The 17,749-nt window shown below is 35.8% G+C and overlaps 1 protein-coding gene across 1 annotated transcript; it reads left to right on the top strand.

Annotated features, from left to right (window-relative positions):
- The first annotated feature begins 1,639 nt into the window (after positions 1–1,639).
- On the top strand, positions 1,640–17,483 carry LOC113078782 (gamma-aminobutyric acid receptor subunit rho-2-like). Its single transcript, XM_026251080.1, has 9 exons — positions 1,640–1,902; positions 3,288–3,394; positions 9,741–9,808; positions 12,491–12,714; positions 13,740–13,822; positions 13,920–14,060; positions 14,697–14,849; positions 14,935–15,146; positions 16,194–17,483. The coding sequence occupies exons 1-9, from the start codon at positions 1,778–1,780 to the stop codon at positions 16,503–16,505; spliced, it is 1,425 nt and encodes a 474-aa protein (XP_026106865.1). The 5' UTR covers positions 1,640–1,777; the 3' UTR covers positions 16,506–17,483.
- The last annotated feature ends 266 nt before the right edge of the window (positions 17,484–17,749 follow it).

The following is a 17,749-nucleotide window of genomic DNA, read 5'->3' as shown; positions in this document are numbered from 1 at the left end:
GAGAGCCTCCTATACTGTACGTGCCATCAGTTCATCTTTACACAAAAGGTCCAAGGATAGCTTTGTTATTATTTCCAATTGAATTTCTCCATTTTGATTTGCAAACACTGCAACACAAAAGCCCTGGCTGTGCAGGGGACAGATTTATCCATTTAATATGAGAGGCCTGACAAACTTTTATGTAACAGATCCTTTAGTGACACACTGGCGATGCTCCAGCTCAGTGGCAGGCATCGAGTGGATACGGAGCCGGGGCGTGGCAGCACAGAATTGCTGTGAAATCCCAGATAAGCTGAGTTTCACTGGCAGTAGAGGCCGGAGCTGAGTGAGTGGGGAGGACAAATGCATGAAAAAAAAAGCCTTACCATCTGCAGCTGTGACAGTGACACGAAGGCAGACCTTTAGATACCCCCCCCCCCCCCCCCCAAGAAAAAGCCAGGGGTTTGTGAAATCTTCATGAGATTGAAAAGATTTCAGTTGAATTAGATAACAAAATAGACTTTTTCTCAGAAGTAACTTCAATTTTGTATGGCGTCTTTGCAAGGAATTTTAAGCAACTGGTGTCATTTTGAAGGAAACGTATGACGTCAGTTTCCATCAAGGAATTTTTGTGTAATGTGCTTTGTTTCAATGCCATTTGGTTTGAAATCAATAACACTTTACAATGAGATTCCATTTGTCATTAACATGCGGAACCAACCAAGAAAAACTACTTCTTAAGCATTAAATAAAGCAATAATTCACCATTAGGCTATTCAAAATGTACAGTAGATCAGTTTGTTTCATCACCAAAAGAGAAATTTAGCATTACATCACTTGCACATCAATGGATCCTCTGCAGTGAATGGGTGCCGTCAGAATGAGAGTGCAAACAGTTTATAAAAACATCACAATAATCCACAGATAAACCACTCTGATGCATATTATTTAAACATATTTAAAAATTAGTTTAAATATATAGTAAATACTAGTAAAAATACTAGTATACTTCCTATCACATATTTAAATATATTTAACTAATATGATAAGAAGTATACTAGTTTGTAATAATATGCAGCACAAAATAACGGGAACCGAGAGACCACCGGAAGCCTCGCAAATTCGTGTTACAAATTGCGCGCCCGCAATTAAACCTACGATTTCTTATTTCCGTTTGGTTGATTGTTTCACAGTGTTCTAAATATAGGCTAGAAAATGCCACGATTATGTAATACACAGTATTGTAAACAAAATAATCATCGTAAAATCGGAAGTGAATCGAACTTGTCCTTTCACACCTACAGACTACAGTAGGCCTTCTATGCATTGATCCCACGAGAATTAGCCTATGTGGAATTGCGTCAATCACGAGGATGTTTTGGCTTTTAGTGAAGGTTATGCATTTCACCCGTGCATTAGATTTGAAAGCATTCATAGCTCCCGATATAGAGCTTTTTGAGGTCATATGTGTCTTAATCCGTCTTTTCCTCCAGCCGCACAGACAGCTGTGAGAATGGAAAGGCGTGTATGCCCACCGTTGATGCCATGTGGTCAAAGCAGCTGTGCAGCTGATAACCAATGACAGGCAGAAGACGCCGCGCGGAGCTGCAGCATGCGTCGCGTCGCGTCGCGCCGCGCTGATATTTAAACCATCCACACATCGCGCATGCCAGAGATGAGAGCTGCAGCGATTTCTGCGCCGAGAGCGAAAAAAGATGCTGCCTTTCCCGAGTCACCGAGTTCATGGATTAAACTGGATTTCAGGACACACCTGTAGATTTCTCACCTGCTCTGCATAATGCCTTATCTGAGACAGTTCCTGATTTTAGTGCTCTTCCTGGCCTCGTTTGGGGAATGCCGGAATAAACACACCACGAGAGAGAGGAGGTGGACAGGAGCTGTGGAAACTCAGAAGCATGGGACGTAAGTGACACCTATTCAGTATTTGACAACTGAACTTGGATTGACATTTCACTTGCACACTGCTGGGTTCACAAATGATGATGATGAGGAATAGTATAGCAATAAACACAATAAAGATGACTGAAGATGTCTGTCAACAAGTGCACATATATTTTTTACTAGTCGCGATTATTTATTTATTTATTATTATTTCTGAGTTTTCAGAGTTTGATTCATCAATGAATTTATAACTGCATGTTTAGACTGATTTTAACTTCAGGCAGCAATTCACCTTAATTATACTATTTAATTATAGAAATCTAAAATGCTTGAATTTAAAATGTCTAAAATGTCTTGTTGTCAATTTTTGACTTGTTTTTTTTTTTTCATCTGCAAATCTAATTTCAATTTCACGTTTAATTAAACTGTCTTTCTTAGTAATAAATTGTTAAATTTACGGAGTAAAAATTTTTCAGGGTATCGGATCTATATCGGTCCATTACTATTTTCATGCATTTTATAATAATGTATCTGATTTATGTGTTCCGAGATGCTGCACATAAGTGGCGATAGTGTGAACTCATTCATTGGTCTTTCGCAGACTAATTTTCCAACCAACTTTATTAGTCTGATTTCTGTATGACGGCATAGTGCCATAAATGAGGCCAGGGGCCAATGCACAATTAACGTGACCCAGACAGATGATACCGCCACTGAACCGAACACATATCACTGGTGTGCTCGAACTGGTGCTTCTTACTCAGACAAACAGCCACGTTTCATCATTTCGCCCATCTGCCAAGGACAGTACGTTGGCACAAAGCTGTCCTGACAAACAGCTCACATGGGTACAGCTTCATGGGTCTACAAAATGAAAACAAACAAACAATCTGCAGAATTAATGAGAAAATCCAGCAGTAGCGCTGCAGACAGGGTGCCAGTCATGGCAAACTGCCTTCTGTCTCATATTCGCAACAGGAAATAAATTACAAATGACAAGAAGCTGAGAGGAACGAGGCAGTCCACTTCTCACTGTCAGTGATTGTCACATAAAGAGTTAATTATGTGCATTGTCTGACTGGAGCAATCACAGTTCATGAATCTAGTCTTCAGGACTCACATGTCTGTCGATAACATCTCCTGTAATTTGTAACAGATCCGGCTGCTACGGTTAGTTCACCACTGCCTTAACAATTTGTTGGTACAAGCGCAGTGCATGATCTTAATCCGTCATTACACTTTTGCGGCTGCGTTTTCACAGATATTATGTAAACGTCATTGACTTTGAGGGTTCAGGCTGAGTTTTTCATGTAACCTCTGGTAGATTCCACCTAGCAATAGTGCACATTGTCTAATGTCTGATATAAGAGGCTGATCTGAGTTTTTTGTGACTTTGAAACCCGCAGCTCCCTGGCAAAGAAGCCACCGGATGTGACAAAATCACGGCGACTGAAAACAGAGCAGCTGTTGAAAGTGGATGACCATGACTTCACCATGAGGCCCGCATTTGGAGGTTAGTTCATCATACAGTATTTCTGTGTTGTAAATGTAAATTGCATTTCTTTGCCTTAATTTGTAAGCCACAACCTCAGTCTGGAGCCTTTTTCTTTTTTTAAATCTTGACATGTAAAGACATGTGTAATTTAAAATGTTTGGCATCCAAATCCTCTGAAGATTACTCAAAATAAGACAAATGTACTTCAAGCATGAGACTAAGAAAGTCTTAAGTCCTGTTGATTAACTACTGTTATAAGGTCTTCACTCCATCAGTTCTCTGAATGCCAATAAAAATAATTTTAGTTGCATTGTTTTGATCTTATGTACAGATTGCAGATATAGTATTTAGTATGCACAGTTTGAAAACATTCAGGTCAGTTACTTGACCAGCAGACATTAAATCTACACTGGCTCCCTCTAGAGGGGTAAACAGCCTCATTATTAAGCACTGCTGTGTAAAGACTGGGATTTTTACTTTTTCTGGAGTGCATTTGGTTTTGAGTTTTGGAGTTTGTGATATGCATTGATAGGCAGGTGAATATAGCCTATCATTATTTGATATTAAGCCATAAAGTTGCCTGTATTGTGTATCATATACCCCATACAATTATTTTACATAGAACTTTTAATTCATACAGTATAAAATCTTAGAAAGTCCGAAACCAAATCTGTTTTTATTTAAAACTTGGAAATATGAAGTTTTATGATTCTGAAAGAGAAAACCATTGCTAGGTCACTAATCAAATAAGTACAATTTGTGTCATTGATCATGTGACTCTCTGTACAGATAGTTTATACGTTTTTGCTTCCACTGAAGCACAAGATTGTCTTTGGATCGTGCTGGAGAAGATTTACACAAACTTGTGGAGTTTGTGCAGCTCAGTGCCACTGAAGCAAAGAGACAGAAACCAATTACTTTCTGACATTCATGCTTATTTTTCATGTAAATATTCCACTCGAATTGCTTCAGTGATAATATAATCGGTCTGTTATTTCATGTTAAGAGTAATTTTTTCCTAAAAATGAATTAGCATGCTTTGATTAAATTTTTGCATGGACGTGGACTTTCTTCGACCTTGATTTCACATATTTCTTTTACAAAGCAGTATCTTATTAAACTCGTTTAGATCGATTTTAGTTAGACATTTTTTATGCTTTTAGCTTTGCAGATGGAGCCTTGTGCACTTTTCTCAAGCTTTTTACAACCATTTTTAATGTTGGGGAAAGTTAACAGTCAATCAGATCACATAGAAGCAGCCGGATGTGTGTGTGTGCAGATCGATCCTCTGGGAAGATGAGATTCTAAAATAGGAATAATTAACCCCTCCAAAAAAACAAATGTATATTATTTATTTGCTATCATTTCGATATTTACATTAGATATTTTCAGTGGATTTCAATGATAGATACAAACACGTCCAGATTCAAAAATGGCATGTCAACAGCGAAATGTTTTGTGTGTGTGTGTGTGTGTAAACTTATCCTTCCATTTCTGATAAACAAGAATGTAAGATTATTAAGGACTTTTATGGTGCTTTTTATTTTTAGTGGGTTTATTTTCTTGCCTTTTTTGGAGTTTGACAGTCATGGTCTCTGTGAACTGTCACTGCAATGGTGTAAAGATTCAAAAACTCTTCTTTTTGTGATCTATGGACAAAATAACAGTTTGCGACGACAGGAAGGTGATTAAATCGTGTCAGAATTTTCTTTTCTTTTTTTGTATGATCTATTCCTTTAATGCCTTCTATTCCTTCTCTACCACGGCTATGGTATTAAAGGATGATATAAGAGGGAGCTCAAAGATTCCCTTTAAGTGTATTATACTTAAACGTTTGCGTAGTAAAGGCTAAGAACCAATGAAAGTTCTCCTGCTAGTCCATACAGTCCCCCTGTTCTTTTTATAATGATGTGTTCCTATATAGGGCAAAGAAAAAGAAACACTCCCGTGTTTGCTGGCATTCCTCCTATGAATAGAGTATCTAAAAAGTCACTCATTTAGATGTTCTGACTCGGCATACGTTTGGGAATTGCTCTTTGTTCAGCAGGGGGTCACAGCAAAGGAAATGAAAATAGCCCAAACACATTCACCCCCTCAGACGCAAACACAGATCTGTCAGCTCTGTCAGTGAAGCATTGTTGCATCTGCTTGATGGTGAAAACCTGACTGCTAGTTCACAACATGATGTAATGTGTCACAACTGTCAACCAATGTCATAGATTCATAGTATTATTATAGTTTTTCACCAAGGGGTTAAAGATCATTTTCATTTGCTTTTCTACCAAAACACTGGATAGATAGATAGATAGATAGATAGATAGATAGATAGATAGATAGATAGATAGAGAGATAGATAGATAGATAGATAGATAGATAGATAGATAGATAGATAGATAGATAGATAGATAGATAGATAGATAGATAGATAGATAGATAGATAGATAGATAGATAAACCAATAGATAAACCAATAGATAGATAGATAGATAGATAGATAGATAGATAGATAGATAGATAGATAGATAGATAGATAGATAGATAGATAGATAGATAGATAGATAGATAGATAGATAGATAGATAGATAGATAGATAACTGTAACCTACTTTGTTTAAAAATCCTCTATGGTCATGTAAAACAACACCCAGCATAACGAACTGGCTGCGTGCTTTCTTTTTTCTTGTGTTTTTTTTTTACCTTTCTTGCCAGAAACCTAACTAAATGCAAAAAAAAAGAAAAGAAAAAAAGAAAAAATAAGTGAAAATTTAATTCGATGTCCCCTTTAAATAAACAGGTTGGTTCAGAGCAAGGGGTTATTTTGAGTGTAGACATTTCTCAAAAATATCTTGCTGTATCAAAGGTATTTCTATGATCTTGTTGAACCATTACTTTTCACAGAAATTGGTGCTGTCAATGTTTAGTTTTTAAATTTTTTTAAATTATTTACAAATGTAGAATTATGCAATGAGTTAATATAATGTACTTTATTATTATAATACAAATAATAATTGGTGATATTGTACTTATTTATTTATTTTTTCAGTAAATGTCAAATAAGTCCAAGTGAAAGTGAAAAGTGAAAGTGACTTGACGTGACATTCAGCCAAGTATGGTGACCCATACTCAGAATTTGTGCTCTGCATTTAACCCATCCAAAGTGCACACACACACACACACACACACACACTGTGAACACACACCCGGAGCAGTGGGCAGCCATTTATGCTATAGCACCCGGGGAGCAGTTGGGGGTTCGATGCCTTGCTCAAGGGCACCTAAGTCGTGGTATTGAGGGTGTTATATTATTTTTTCCAAATATTTACATGGATTTGTTGAACCATTTCTTTTCACAGCTCTGTCAATCTGCTGCAATTATAATATTATATAAAATTATGAATTTTGGACTAGGAAGATGACATTGGCTTTTATTCCTGTTGTGTCCTATCATATTAAGCAATGCTTTTTAATATGCTTTTCATCGATAAATTGCAGTATATAGATACTGCAGTTGTTCAATGACAAGCATGCTAAAAATTGATTAGTAAATGGTAGTGCAGGTATAATGTGCCGTGTGTACTGCATAAATGAGTTTTACTTCTGAAGCAAAAGAGAATTGCTAATGCATGACTGCAGTCTGGTTTAAATCCAGAGACGGCTAACTGATGGTGCATAAAGCTTATGTCTAATCCTCCACAAGGGGAGTATCAGTTGATGTACACAGAACATATAGCATTCACTGCATGTTTATGGGTCATTACAGGGCAGTATGTGTTTCTTGATGCAAAGGATTACACCTATTATAGATTGATATCATGTTGTAGACCGTTTCTTCTGTCTGCAGATTTGCATATGCACTATGTAGCTTTCAATACTAATGTTTGCTGGGCCAGCTGGGCCAGCAGCTTCTGAAAACCAGATAGTCAATGAACTGAAAGATCAAAAGATATCAAGTAACATCTCTGTGCCAGGATGTCACATGTCTTCAAAGCCAGCAGCCTTTTTTCACGTTATTTGTATTCTGTTGTATGAATTCTGACATTCGACGAAAGGATCACTTAGTTTTACAAGCTGCTTGCGAAACTGAGGACGATTGTAATCACATTACATTTTGTTGGCACTCTCTCTCTTTTCTCGCTTTTTATATTTGTGTGTAAAAGACTTAAGCGGTCCACACTGATGGGTTGGTCCATCTGGAGGATCACTCGATCTGCTATGGGCTGAGGCGCTATGGCGCTAGAGGCGAGATTAATCTGGCAGCGGTTTGTACTGACCGGTCATGTGGATTAGCACATGCAACAATCCCAGCCTGCCCTGCCCCGCAGACAGCTGGTTTAAAGACCGCCCACTAGCCAAACATCAGCCAGCGATTACCAGCTCAATGTCATAGCCTCGGGAACTTTGAAAGAAAAGCACTATTAATAAAATCAACACTGGAAATGGGTGATTCATTCATTTAAAAAAAAGGAGTAATTCACCTTAAAAATAAACATGTTTTTGCACTATGACTTTGACTTTCTTTATTCTGTGAATACAGATGGAGATATTTTTATGAATTTTTTGAGGGATAAAATGGGTTGGGAACAACATGAGTGTGTAAATAAACTATATATATATATATATATATATATATATATATATATATATATATATATATATATATATATATAATTTTTTTTTTAAAGAACTGTCCATTTTAAGAACATCATTGTTGTTCCAAACCTCTGTGACTTTTATCATTTTTCAAAAGGGTATATTTCTTTGAATTTTTAGAGGATAAAAAGGTAATATGAGTTCGAAATAACATGAGGATCTGAAAATAAAAACAGAAAATGATTTGTTTATTTATTTATTTTAAAGAACATCTCTCATGTAATGTTGTTTCAAACCTTTAAGACTTTCATCTGTGGAACACAAAAAAAGATAAAAAATCATATTGGTTCGAAACAAAATGAAAGAGCATAAATAATAATTCTTTATTTGTATTTTAAGATGATTAATTTTAAGAGAATAAAAAAGTCATACTGGTTTCGAACAACATGAGATGTAAATAATAGAAGATAATTTTCATTAATTCAAATATGCCCTGGGGAACATTTTATCATACTAATTACATTGTTCCTATCCTTTATTACTCTCTTTTTTTTTTTGTGAAACCCAAAAGGAGATATTTTTTTAACATTTTAAGAGAATAAAGGTTCATATGGATTTTGAACAACATAAGAGTGTGTAAAAAAAAAAGATTATGTATATGTATTTACTTATTTATTGATGAACTTTAATGATATCCAGTTAATACAAGGATCTTTGAATACGTTTTTAATGGAAAAAGCACAAATACCCACCTCCAAGTGGTAACTACAACTGAGAAATAGGACAGCTGAACTCAAGGTCATTCTAACTGACAGCAGGGGGTTGATTAGTTTGGACAAATCGATTTTACCTAGGAGCTGTGTCCTTATTTAGGCTTATTTGTGTGATATGATAAGCCTTGATGGTACATGACGGGGAAATAAACAGGATGGTCCAGTGAGTGTTGCATGGCAGTCGTTTACTTATGAGGATTTGGATTACATAAGCAAATTTGTAAAAGTCATCTCCAGCAGTTGGTGGTTATTTATCAGCAGGACTCATATGCGTTTTCTGCAGCATGTGAAGTAATGCTTGTGCTTTTCATAAAGGGTTTTAATAAGTGATACATTAAGTGACATTTAATGGCAAGTTTCAGTCAGTGTTGGTATCATTTTGAGCATCAAAGATTAATCTACCATTTCCAGTAATCTGGTCGGATTACTAGGACTAGGAGTGGCGATGGGACACACTGGAAATCTCGTTTTGATTCTGTCTGGCGTTCTCACATCATCCCCGTCTGTATGTACAGGCCACCCTCTGCCCATTTACCTAAATGTCTTACCTTCTGAGTGACAGATAGCCCTATTACAGTAATCCTGGTAAAGAGCAAGGCTTTAGATTTGCTGCAGAAGACAAGTGCAGCTCCATGTAGGATATCAAAGCTGCAGTTCCAGTTGAAGTCCCATCCTTTGAGAGCTATAGCATTTCCTACAATCTGTCAGATGTCAAAGCAGCTGCTAAGCCTTTTGTGAACAGATCTGGTGGAAAGCAAACAGATCCAGATCTGGCCATGAGGACGTTTTTAATGATGCTCACAGAAGTCTTTGCAAACACCCTGCTAATTGCGACTGGTATAAAGCTGTCAGAATCCAGTAAACAAACAGTGTTATGAAAAATGAATGCATGGCAAAAGCAGAAGAGGCCATATATATCAGTGGGATGGAGAAGATGGTGTAATTCAATTGACAAACAGTTGTATATGTTGTAGAAATGGGTGACATGTTTTGTCTTTTGCAGGTCCTGCTATTCCAGTGGGAGTTGATGTACAAGTGGAAAGCTTGGACAGTATTTCAGAAGTTGACATGGTAGGTAATCCCAAACAGTTGCTTTTTTTTTTTCACATGTGTCATTTTACATAACATCATCAGCTATTTGATTCTAAATAATTGAACACATGAGCACACGTTAAACAGTCAAATTTGAATTTCATGAAATTAAATTTAGCATGACTTAAAATATAAAAAATATTTTATGCTATTTTAATAAAATAAAAATAAATAAAATACTACTATGGTGTAAAGTGTTTAGTTTTTACATCATCTTATATATCTTTTTTTAATAGTATTATTATTAATTTTTCTATTCATTCATTTATTAATAATAGTTAGAATTTTAGGGATTAATTGACATGAAAATCTACTATCCAAAAATAAAAAGGTCCTAAAAATAGGTTGCATTTTCTATGCAAAGTATAATTTAAAAATAGTAAAATAACACAGAAAAAATATTATAATAAAATATAAATCTTAAATTTTAAATATCATTTATATATATATATATATATATATATATATATATATATATATATATATATATATATATATATATATATATATATATATATATATATATATATATATATACACACACACACACACCTGGACATGATCTTCACAAGTTTTGTAAGAATCACTTTCAATTTCATAATTCTCTTGCTTTTCGCCCATTTATTACTGGCTTTTTTCGCAGTTACTTAATCCCAAAAGGGTAATCCTAAAAAGAGCTGCTGCGTCTCTGATGGTTGAAACTTTGATCATGGATCTGCTTTTTACTTCTGTTTTAACAGAATATGACACCCATTCATGTCATGTTTTGGATTTCACAAGCCTTTGTGCGATGCAACAAAGAAACTGTGTGGTGCTTTTCTTGACCGTATATCATTACTAGCCATTTTATTGTTATATAACCAAAAGAAAGAATAGAGAAGTCTGCTTGAGCAATTTAGAGAGGCATTTGGAGGATCGAGAGTCACACCAACTTTCTATTTAAACAAACTGCAAAGAAAAGATCAAAGGAATTGTTGTAAGGAAAAGATGTGAAGTTGGTTTTGTACTTGCTACAGCGAAAAACAGTTGTCACTCCCAAAACTTTACAGTGTTACATTGCCTGTATTTATAAAGTAAATAAGTGGTTCTCACTAAACCTTTGAAGAACATGGTCTTGTTTCACCCCAAAATAAAAAGAAAGAAACCACATTTTGCTCAGAAAATAAAGCCAACGTAATGTTTTTATCCTTGGGCATTAAATTTAAGGGCCGTCATATGCACACATCTCAATTCTCATTACTGTAAAGCATAGGAAATCCCATTCTTATCTCTATGAAGAAAAACTCACCCTCATGTTGTTGCGAACATAAAGACTTCCTTCCTTGGATCACAAAAGGAGAATTTCTGAAGAATGTGGTCACTCTTTTGAGTGCAATGACAAGGAATATAGCTTTCAAGCTTCAAAAGGATACTAAAGTCCCAAAAAATTGGTTCCTATGACTTGTGCGCTATGTTCTTCTGTCTTCAGAGGACTGAAGATTTGGGATATTCCACACAAGTCATATAAACCACTTTTATGGTACTTCAAAAAGGAACCAGAAGCTCTAGTCTCATTTTTCTGACATATACAGTCTCCAGATGTCTGCTTTTGTGTCCCAACAAAAAAGAAAGTCATACAGGTTTGGAAAAAAAATAGGGGTGAGTATAAACGTATTTTTGGTAGAACTATTCTTTAAAAATCATATGTTTTTCTTTCACATATTGTCAAATATTTTTTACCTCACAGTATAAGAGGCTTGAGTACAGAGCCCCACACATGACACACTGGAAAAATTATAAGGCTAAATCGTGCACGATTTACTAATTCATTCCCTCAATGTACTAAAACGTGCACACGATTACTATAGCGTTCCCTCGATTTACTATTGCGTTCACTCGATTTATAAATTGGGCGCACTATTTACTAATTTGTTCCCTCGATTTGCTAAATCGTGCGCACGATTTAGAAAATCGGGGGAACACAATAGTAAAACAAGGGAACGCTATAGTAAATCGAGGGAGCGCAATAGTAATCGTGTGCACGTTTTAGTAAATTGAGGGAACGAATTAGTAAATCGCGCGCACATGTCATGTGCGGGGTTCCGTACTTGAGAAATATGTCTCAATACTAAAAATCCTAATGGTCCAAAAAATTTATTTATGCCAAATATAATTCTTTTTTCTTTTTTTTTTTATTTTGGGGTCAAATGTAATGGGTTGTCATGAGATTAACCTTAATATACATTCCCGTTCTTATGTTTGGGGTCAGAAATAATTTTCAAAAGAAGTTTGTTTCACCAAGACTGCAATTATTTGATAGAAATACAGTAAAAAAAAATAAATAATAATAATAATAATTTTGAATGCCAGTTTTTGTTTAACTTATTTTAATATGCAATTCATTCTTGTGAGTTTTGTCATGATTCTTTGGATGAAAAGGATGTTTAAAAGAACATAATTTATTTGAAATAGAAATGTTTATAACATTATGAATTACTTAACTGTCACTTGATCAATTGATTGCATCCTTGCCGAATAAAATTATTAGTTTGTTAAAGAAAAAAACTTTTGAACAGTTCAGAAAACAAGAATGGTAGAGACTTTTTTTTAAATCACTGTGCTTTAACTAAATATTGTAAAAACCCTTCTTAAAAAAAATATTTTTTCCTCCATCTGTTGTAGGACTTTACTATGACATTATACCTGAGACATTACTGGAAGGACGAGCGCTTGTCTTTCACCAGCACTACAAATAAAAGCATGACTTTCGACGGACGCTTGGTGAAAAAGATCTGGGTTCCTGACGTCTTCTTCGTCCACTCTAAAAGATCTTTTATTCATGACACCACCACAGAAAATATCATGCTGAGAGTGTTCCCTGATGGTCACGTTCTTTACAGCCTGAGGTAAAAAAGCAGATTATCTACACCGGCATTTCTGACTTTTAAGTGAGCCATTACAAATCCAATGAAATATAAGTTATGTATAGAGTTTAAATGTATTTATGCAAATATACTTATACATATTTATTATAATTCCTGTTTATTTTGTACAATGTTAGGAAAAAGTTTATATTTTTCAGCAGTTGCTACATTTCATCTCCAAGCTACTGAATGTGATTTCATTTTTAATGTGGTCAGAAAACAAAAGCACGTCGCCGGGCTTAAGCATTTGCATATTGCTGCGGTGTTAAAATTAGAATGACGCTTCTGGCCTGTGATGTTTTTGCTGTGTCTTTTGTGCTGTGAGTTAAAAATTAGGCCAAGCTACCTGCGTGCAGGCTAGAATCAAGGGCTAGTGCTGAGTTCAAAGTCAAATTTCAGACACTGTTCTGGCTCCAGGGAAAGTGTCGTTATTGATGGGACTGGCCCAGATTATTTCCATTGTCCAACAAATGATGGACACCACTACAGAGAACAGAGAGAGAGAGAGAGAGAGAGAGAAATTAAATGGTCTTAGTGTCGGTTCTGTAAATGGCGCTAATATGCCTTCTTGACTAGCATTACTAAGCACATTTACATCACATTTACATTTTTATTCTTAGCAGGAGCTTTCTTACCAAAGCTAGTGTCATCTCAAGTCCATATGACTTTCTCTTTCCTGTGGAACTCAAAAGGAGATGCTTAGCAGAATGTCCAAGCTGCTCTTTTACATCAATTGTGTGGAAAAGAGCAGATTGGACACTCTGCTAGAAAACTACTTTTTGCATTTCACAGAAGCATGAAAGTAGGGCTGGGAGAAAAAAAAAATGTTGTATGGACATGGAGTTGAGTAAATGATGACAGAATTTCATTTGAAACTGCATATGCAAATGGTTTTTGGGTTTGAAAAGTGAATAAAGCAGCCGTCCGTGGAATATGATGAAATATAAAGATCTAAGACGGTGGGTTTCTGTATTTTCATCCGTGTTATACATGGTTCTTGTGCCCAGGGTCACCGTTACAGCAGCCTGCAACATGGACTTCAGCCGTTTCCCGCTGGATACACAGACCTGCACTTTGGAGTTGGAGAGCTGTGAGTGAATCATTCATTTGAGTTATTTTTAATGTGACACATGCTCAATCCACTCTGCCAAGTTAGTTTTTTCCTGAAATGGATCCTTCTTTTCTAGATGCCTACACAGATGAGGATCTGATGCTGTACTGGAAAAGTGGAGATGAGTCTTTGAGTATAGATGACAAAATCTCTCTCTCTCAGTTCCTCATTCAGAAGTTTCACACCACCTCTCGCCTGGCTTTCTACAGCAGCACAGGTATTGGGGGATTATTTGTCAAATTAGTCAAAGTAGTGTGGCCCCAAGATTAATTTGGACGCTTAAGTCACACTTAAATGTGTATGAATGTCATTGCATTAATTATCAAAGCAAGTGGCATCTGCGAGTAAATGATAACTTGTCTTCTCTGAGCTGGTTTTTGCATTGGCATTTAACCAACTGGTGCTACTGGTTCATCAGATTGTGGACAATGTGTAAATATTTGTATAATTAACAGTCTAACAAATGTATTTTTGTGAAATACTTGAAAAGTGTGCTTATGGTGTCTTGCTTTAAAATATACTACCGGTCAAAAAGTTTAGGGTCGGTACGATTTTGATAGATATTAATACATTAAAGATATTTATAATGTAACGAAAAATTTCCATTTCAAAATAAATGCCGTATTGTGCTTTCTATTCATCAACGAAATCTAAAGTATCATGGTGTACAAAAAAATATTGGCCAGCACAACTGTTTTTAACATTGATGATAGAAATAAGAAATGTTTCTTGAGAACCAAAGCCCTAAACTTTTGAATGGTAGTTAGAATGCCATTTGTTAAAATTTGTGGCTAAATTGTTTGCTGGATTTATATTTGACTCCATGTGCATTTTTATCTCTTTTTCTCTTTAGGATGGTACAACCGCCTGTATATAAACTTTACCCTTCGCCGCCACATCTTCTTCTTCCTGCTGCAGACTTATTTCCCTGCCACACTTATGGTTATGTTGTCATGGGTGTCGTTCTGGATTGATCGCAGGGCTGTTCCAGCCAGAGTTTCATTAGGTAAGATTATCACAAATATCATTGTTACTTCTAATGAAAAGTCACACACCTGCAGATCTTAACAGGATGTGCTGATTTGATCAAGGTATCACAACGGTGCTCACCATGTCCACCATCATCACTGGGGTGAACGCCTCCATGCCCAGAGTCTCCTACATCAAAGCTGTGGACATTTACCTGTGGGTCAGTTTTGTGTTTGTGTTCCTGTCCGTCTTGGAGTATGCAGCAGTCAACTATCTGACCACGGTCCAGGAGAGGAGGGAGCGTAAGCTCAGAGATCGAGCAGTTAGAGAGCAGGTAAAAAATGATTTTTCCAATCATGCAGTGTTTTCCAACTCTAATCCATTACTTTGCCATGGCCTCATGACTTTTCTGTGTGATCTCATTATGTAAATGCAAATAAAAATGAAGCAGTGTAAACTGGAAAACTCTTGTTATTCCAATCAGATATCCTAACACAAAAGAATGTGTGGATATTACTTTCAATTACCTCTGAATGGAAGGTCATGTGTCATTGCACTGTGGGAAATTGTACTTCACAGTGCATATTTTACATTGATTTCTATGCACACAGAAAATTTGCCTAACTGTATTCATGCTTAATATTACAAATTACTCTATATGCTATTGGCATTTTAACTTCTCTATTGAGTGCAACAGTGCCCGTCCACTTTATCCCTGGTCATGGTTCTGGAAGTATTTTCCCATTCATTTTTCCCTGTATAGATTTTCAGAAGTCTTTGTTTAGGCGTTATATGACCTCAACCAAACCAATGAGGTGAATTACAAAATTTAATTTGACTAAAAAATAAAAATTGATCTACATATATTTAAATAGTTTGAGAGAGTGTGTGTATCTACAGCACTTCATGGGAATGTCTGGGCGCTAAATAGTTATTTTTGTGCGAACAGCTTATTTCGATTTGATTAGTGAAGATTTTTTGGCAGCATCATAGTTAATGTAGCTTTTCCATCACATATTCCACTTTAAACGTGATTATTTAAATCAGTTTAAATAATATAAGCTGTTGGCCTCCACAGAATCAGAATTAATTCCAGTTGATTTAACAACCTCATAACTAACAGTTTCTAATTTATTGTTAAAAGTCAGTTCTATGGAGAAAAATATTTTAATTTTTACTTCTAAACCCCAAATGTTGCACACTATTTGCAATTTAACACCCACTTTCTTTTCTCATGTTTAACCCTCTTTTTAAGGGTTGAGGAATGTTAATAAGATAGTCAGCCATCAGCTAAATAAAGCCAACTGATAATTTGCCCTTGCTAATGATATCTTCTCTTTGTTCTCTGTTCTCCCTGGGTGCCAAACTCAACCTGTTCCAGTCATTGCCCTGCACCTGCGGTATGTCCCACACCAGGACCATGATGTTAGATGGGACCTACAGTGAGGCTGACACCAACAGCTTGGCTGGCTACACAGAAGCTCCCATGGTTCTTGAGGATGTGGTGCCAGAGAAACATGAGCACATGGTGGTTCACATGTCCATGAGCAGCGAGTCCACCACCACCAAGAAAAAGGGCATCCGCGCCTTACGCATTATGCAGAACACGCATGCCATTGATAAGTACTCCCGCATGATCTTCCCAGGAGCCTATATAATTTTTAATCTTATTTATTGGTCAGTGTATTGCTGATCTTTCTCCAGCTACATCCATCTTTAACTCTTTTTTGGACTTCTGGAGGTTTTATACAACCATCCTTGACTTTTTGATGCACATCAGACATTGGCTCATGTGATACCAAATTGCAGTTACATTTGTCACTTTTCATGCACAAAAAGACTGAGAGAAAAAGGGGATGTCTGTGTCAGCTAAGTGCTTCATGTAGGCCTTTTCAGGTTTATGACAAATTAACTGTAAAACACTTATCAGACATTGTATGGGCTTATGTGTTTTTTCTTCATGTTTGCATCATTGGACTATTATGTATTGCAAGAAAGTCTGGTATTATCTTCTCTTTTAAAGGTGTACTAATTAATTTTTCCACTTGTAGCTAACAAAAATTAGTTTTAGCAAAATATGTTTTACACTCACATGAGATCCAGTCATATCATTTGCCTATAAAATACAGATGTATTTTAAGGTGGGTTTCACCCTCATAGGGTCCGCTATGTTGAGATTGTATGACTTGCTGTGTTGTGCATTTTAAGCAATTATTAATAAGTTTAGATATTTATTTTATTAATATAGCATATTTATACTTTTGCATTGCTCAAGGTTCTCATCAGAATTAAACAAAACAGACATAAAACGAACCAAATACAATATAAATATTGAAGACATACAGTAACTAAGTTCTTAAAGTTAATAGACAAAAAAAGAAAAGGAAAAAAAAACAGAAATAAGAAATGAAACAGCTCTAATGCAAAGTGGCAGTGGTTTATGAAATGTAATACATTAACAAATTATTTAGTGCACCTTTAAGTCTGTTTGTTTATCTGCACAATGTCCAGTTTTATTACATTTAGGGAAGGCAGTTTGTTTATCCTAAGGCAATCTCTCATGTTAATGTATTGTAATTACCTGTAACAAGAAAGAATCTTCCTTCAGTTTGAGGTTTATTTGGATGTGTGTGTGTGTGTGTGTGAGAGAGAGAGAGAGAGAGAGAGAGAGAGAGAGTGTATTTGATACCATTATATTTCTCATGCAAAATAAATCTGTATGTATTTGCTGTGGTTCATCTTCATGCATGTTATTTTATATTAGTTACTACAACCTGAATTTGACATGATACCTTAAAAAAGTACAAAGCTTCTTCATGTGGGCAGTCACTCAGTGCAGGCTAAAGTTTAGTTTGTGATTCAACAGGCTTGAATACAATTTGAAGATGCCTTGTGTGCAACATCAAACACTGAAGGTGATGATTCATTTTGGTGGGA

This window comes from Carassius auratus, unplaced genomic scaffold (genome assembly GCF_003368295.1).
Source record: "Carassius auratus strain Wakin unplaced genomic scaffold, ASM336829v1 scaf_tig00026541, whole genome shotgun sequence".
NCBI classification, from domain to species: domain Eukaryota; kingdom Metazoa; phylum Chordata; class Actinopteri; order Cypriniformes; family Cyprinidae; genus Carassius; species Carassius auratus.
Note: the sequence above shows the minus strand (reverse complement) of the source record. Positions and strands in the feature narration are given on the sequence as shown.

Coding starts and splice junctions, on each gene's coding strand:
- LOC113078782 (XM_026251080.1), top strand. CDS start 1,778: ATGCCTTATCTGAGACAGTTCCTGATTTTAGTGCTCTTCCTGGCCTCG. Junction 1,903..3,287: donor GAAACTCAGAAGCATGGGAC/GTAAGTGACACC, acceptor TGAAACCCGCAG/CTCCCTGGCAAAGAAGCCAC. Junction 15,147..16,193: donor ATCGAGCAGTTAGAGAGCAG/GTAAAAAATGAT, acceptor AACCTGTTCCAG/TCATTGCCCTGCACCTGCGG.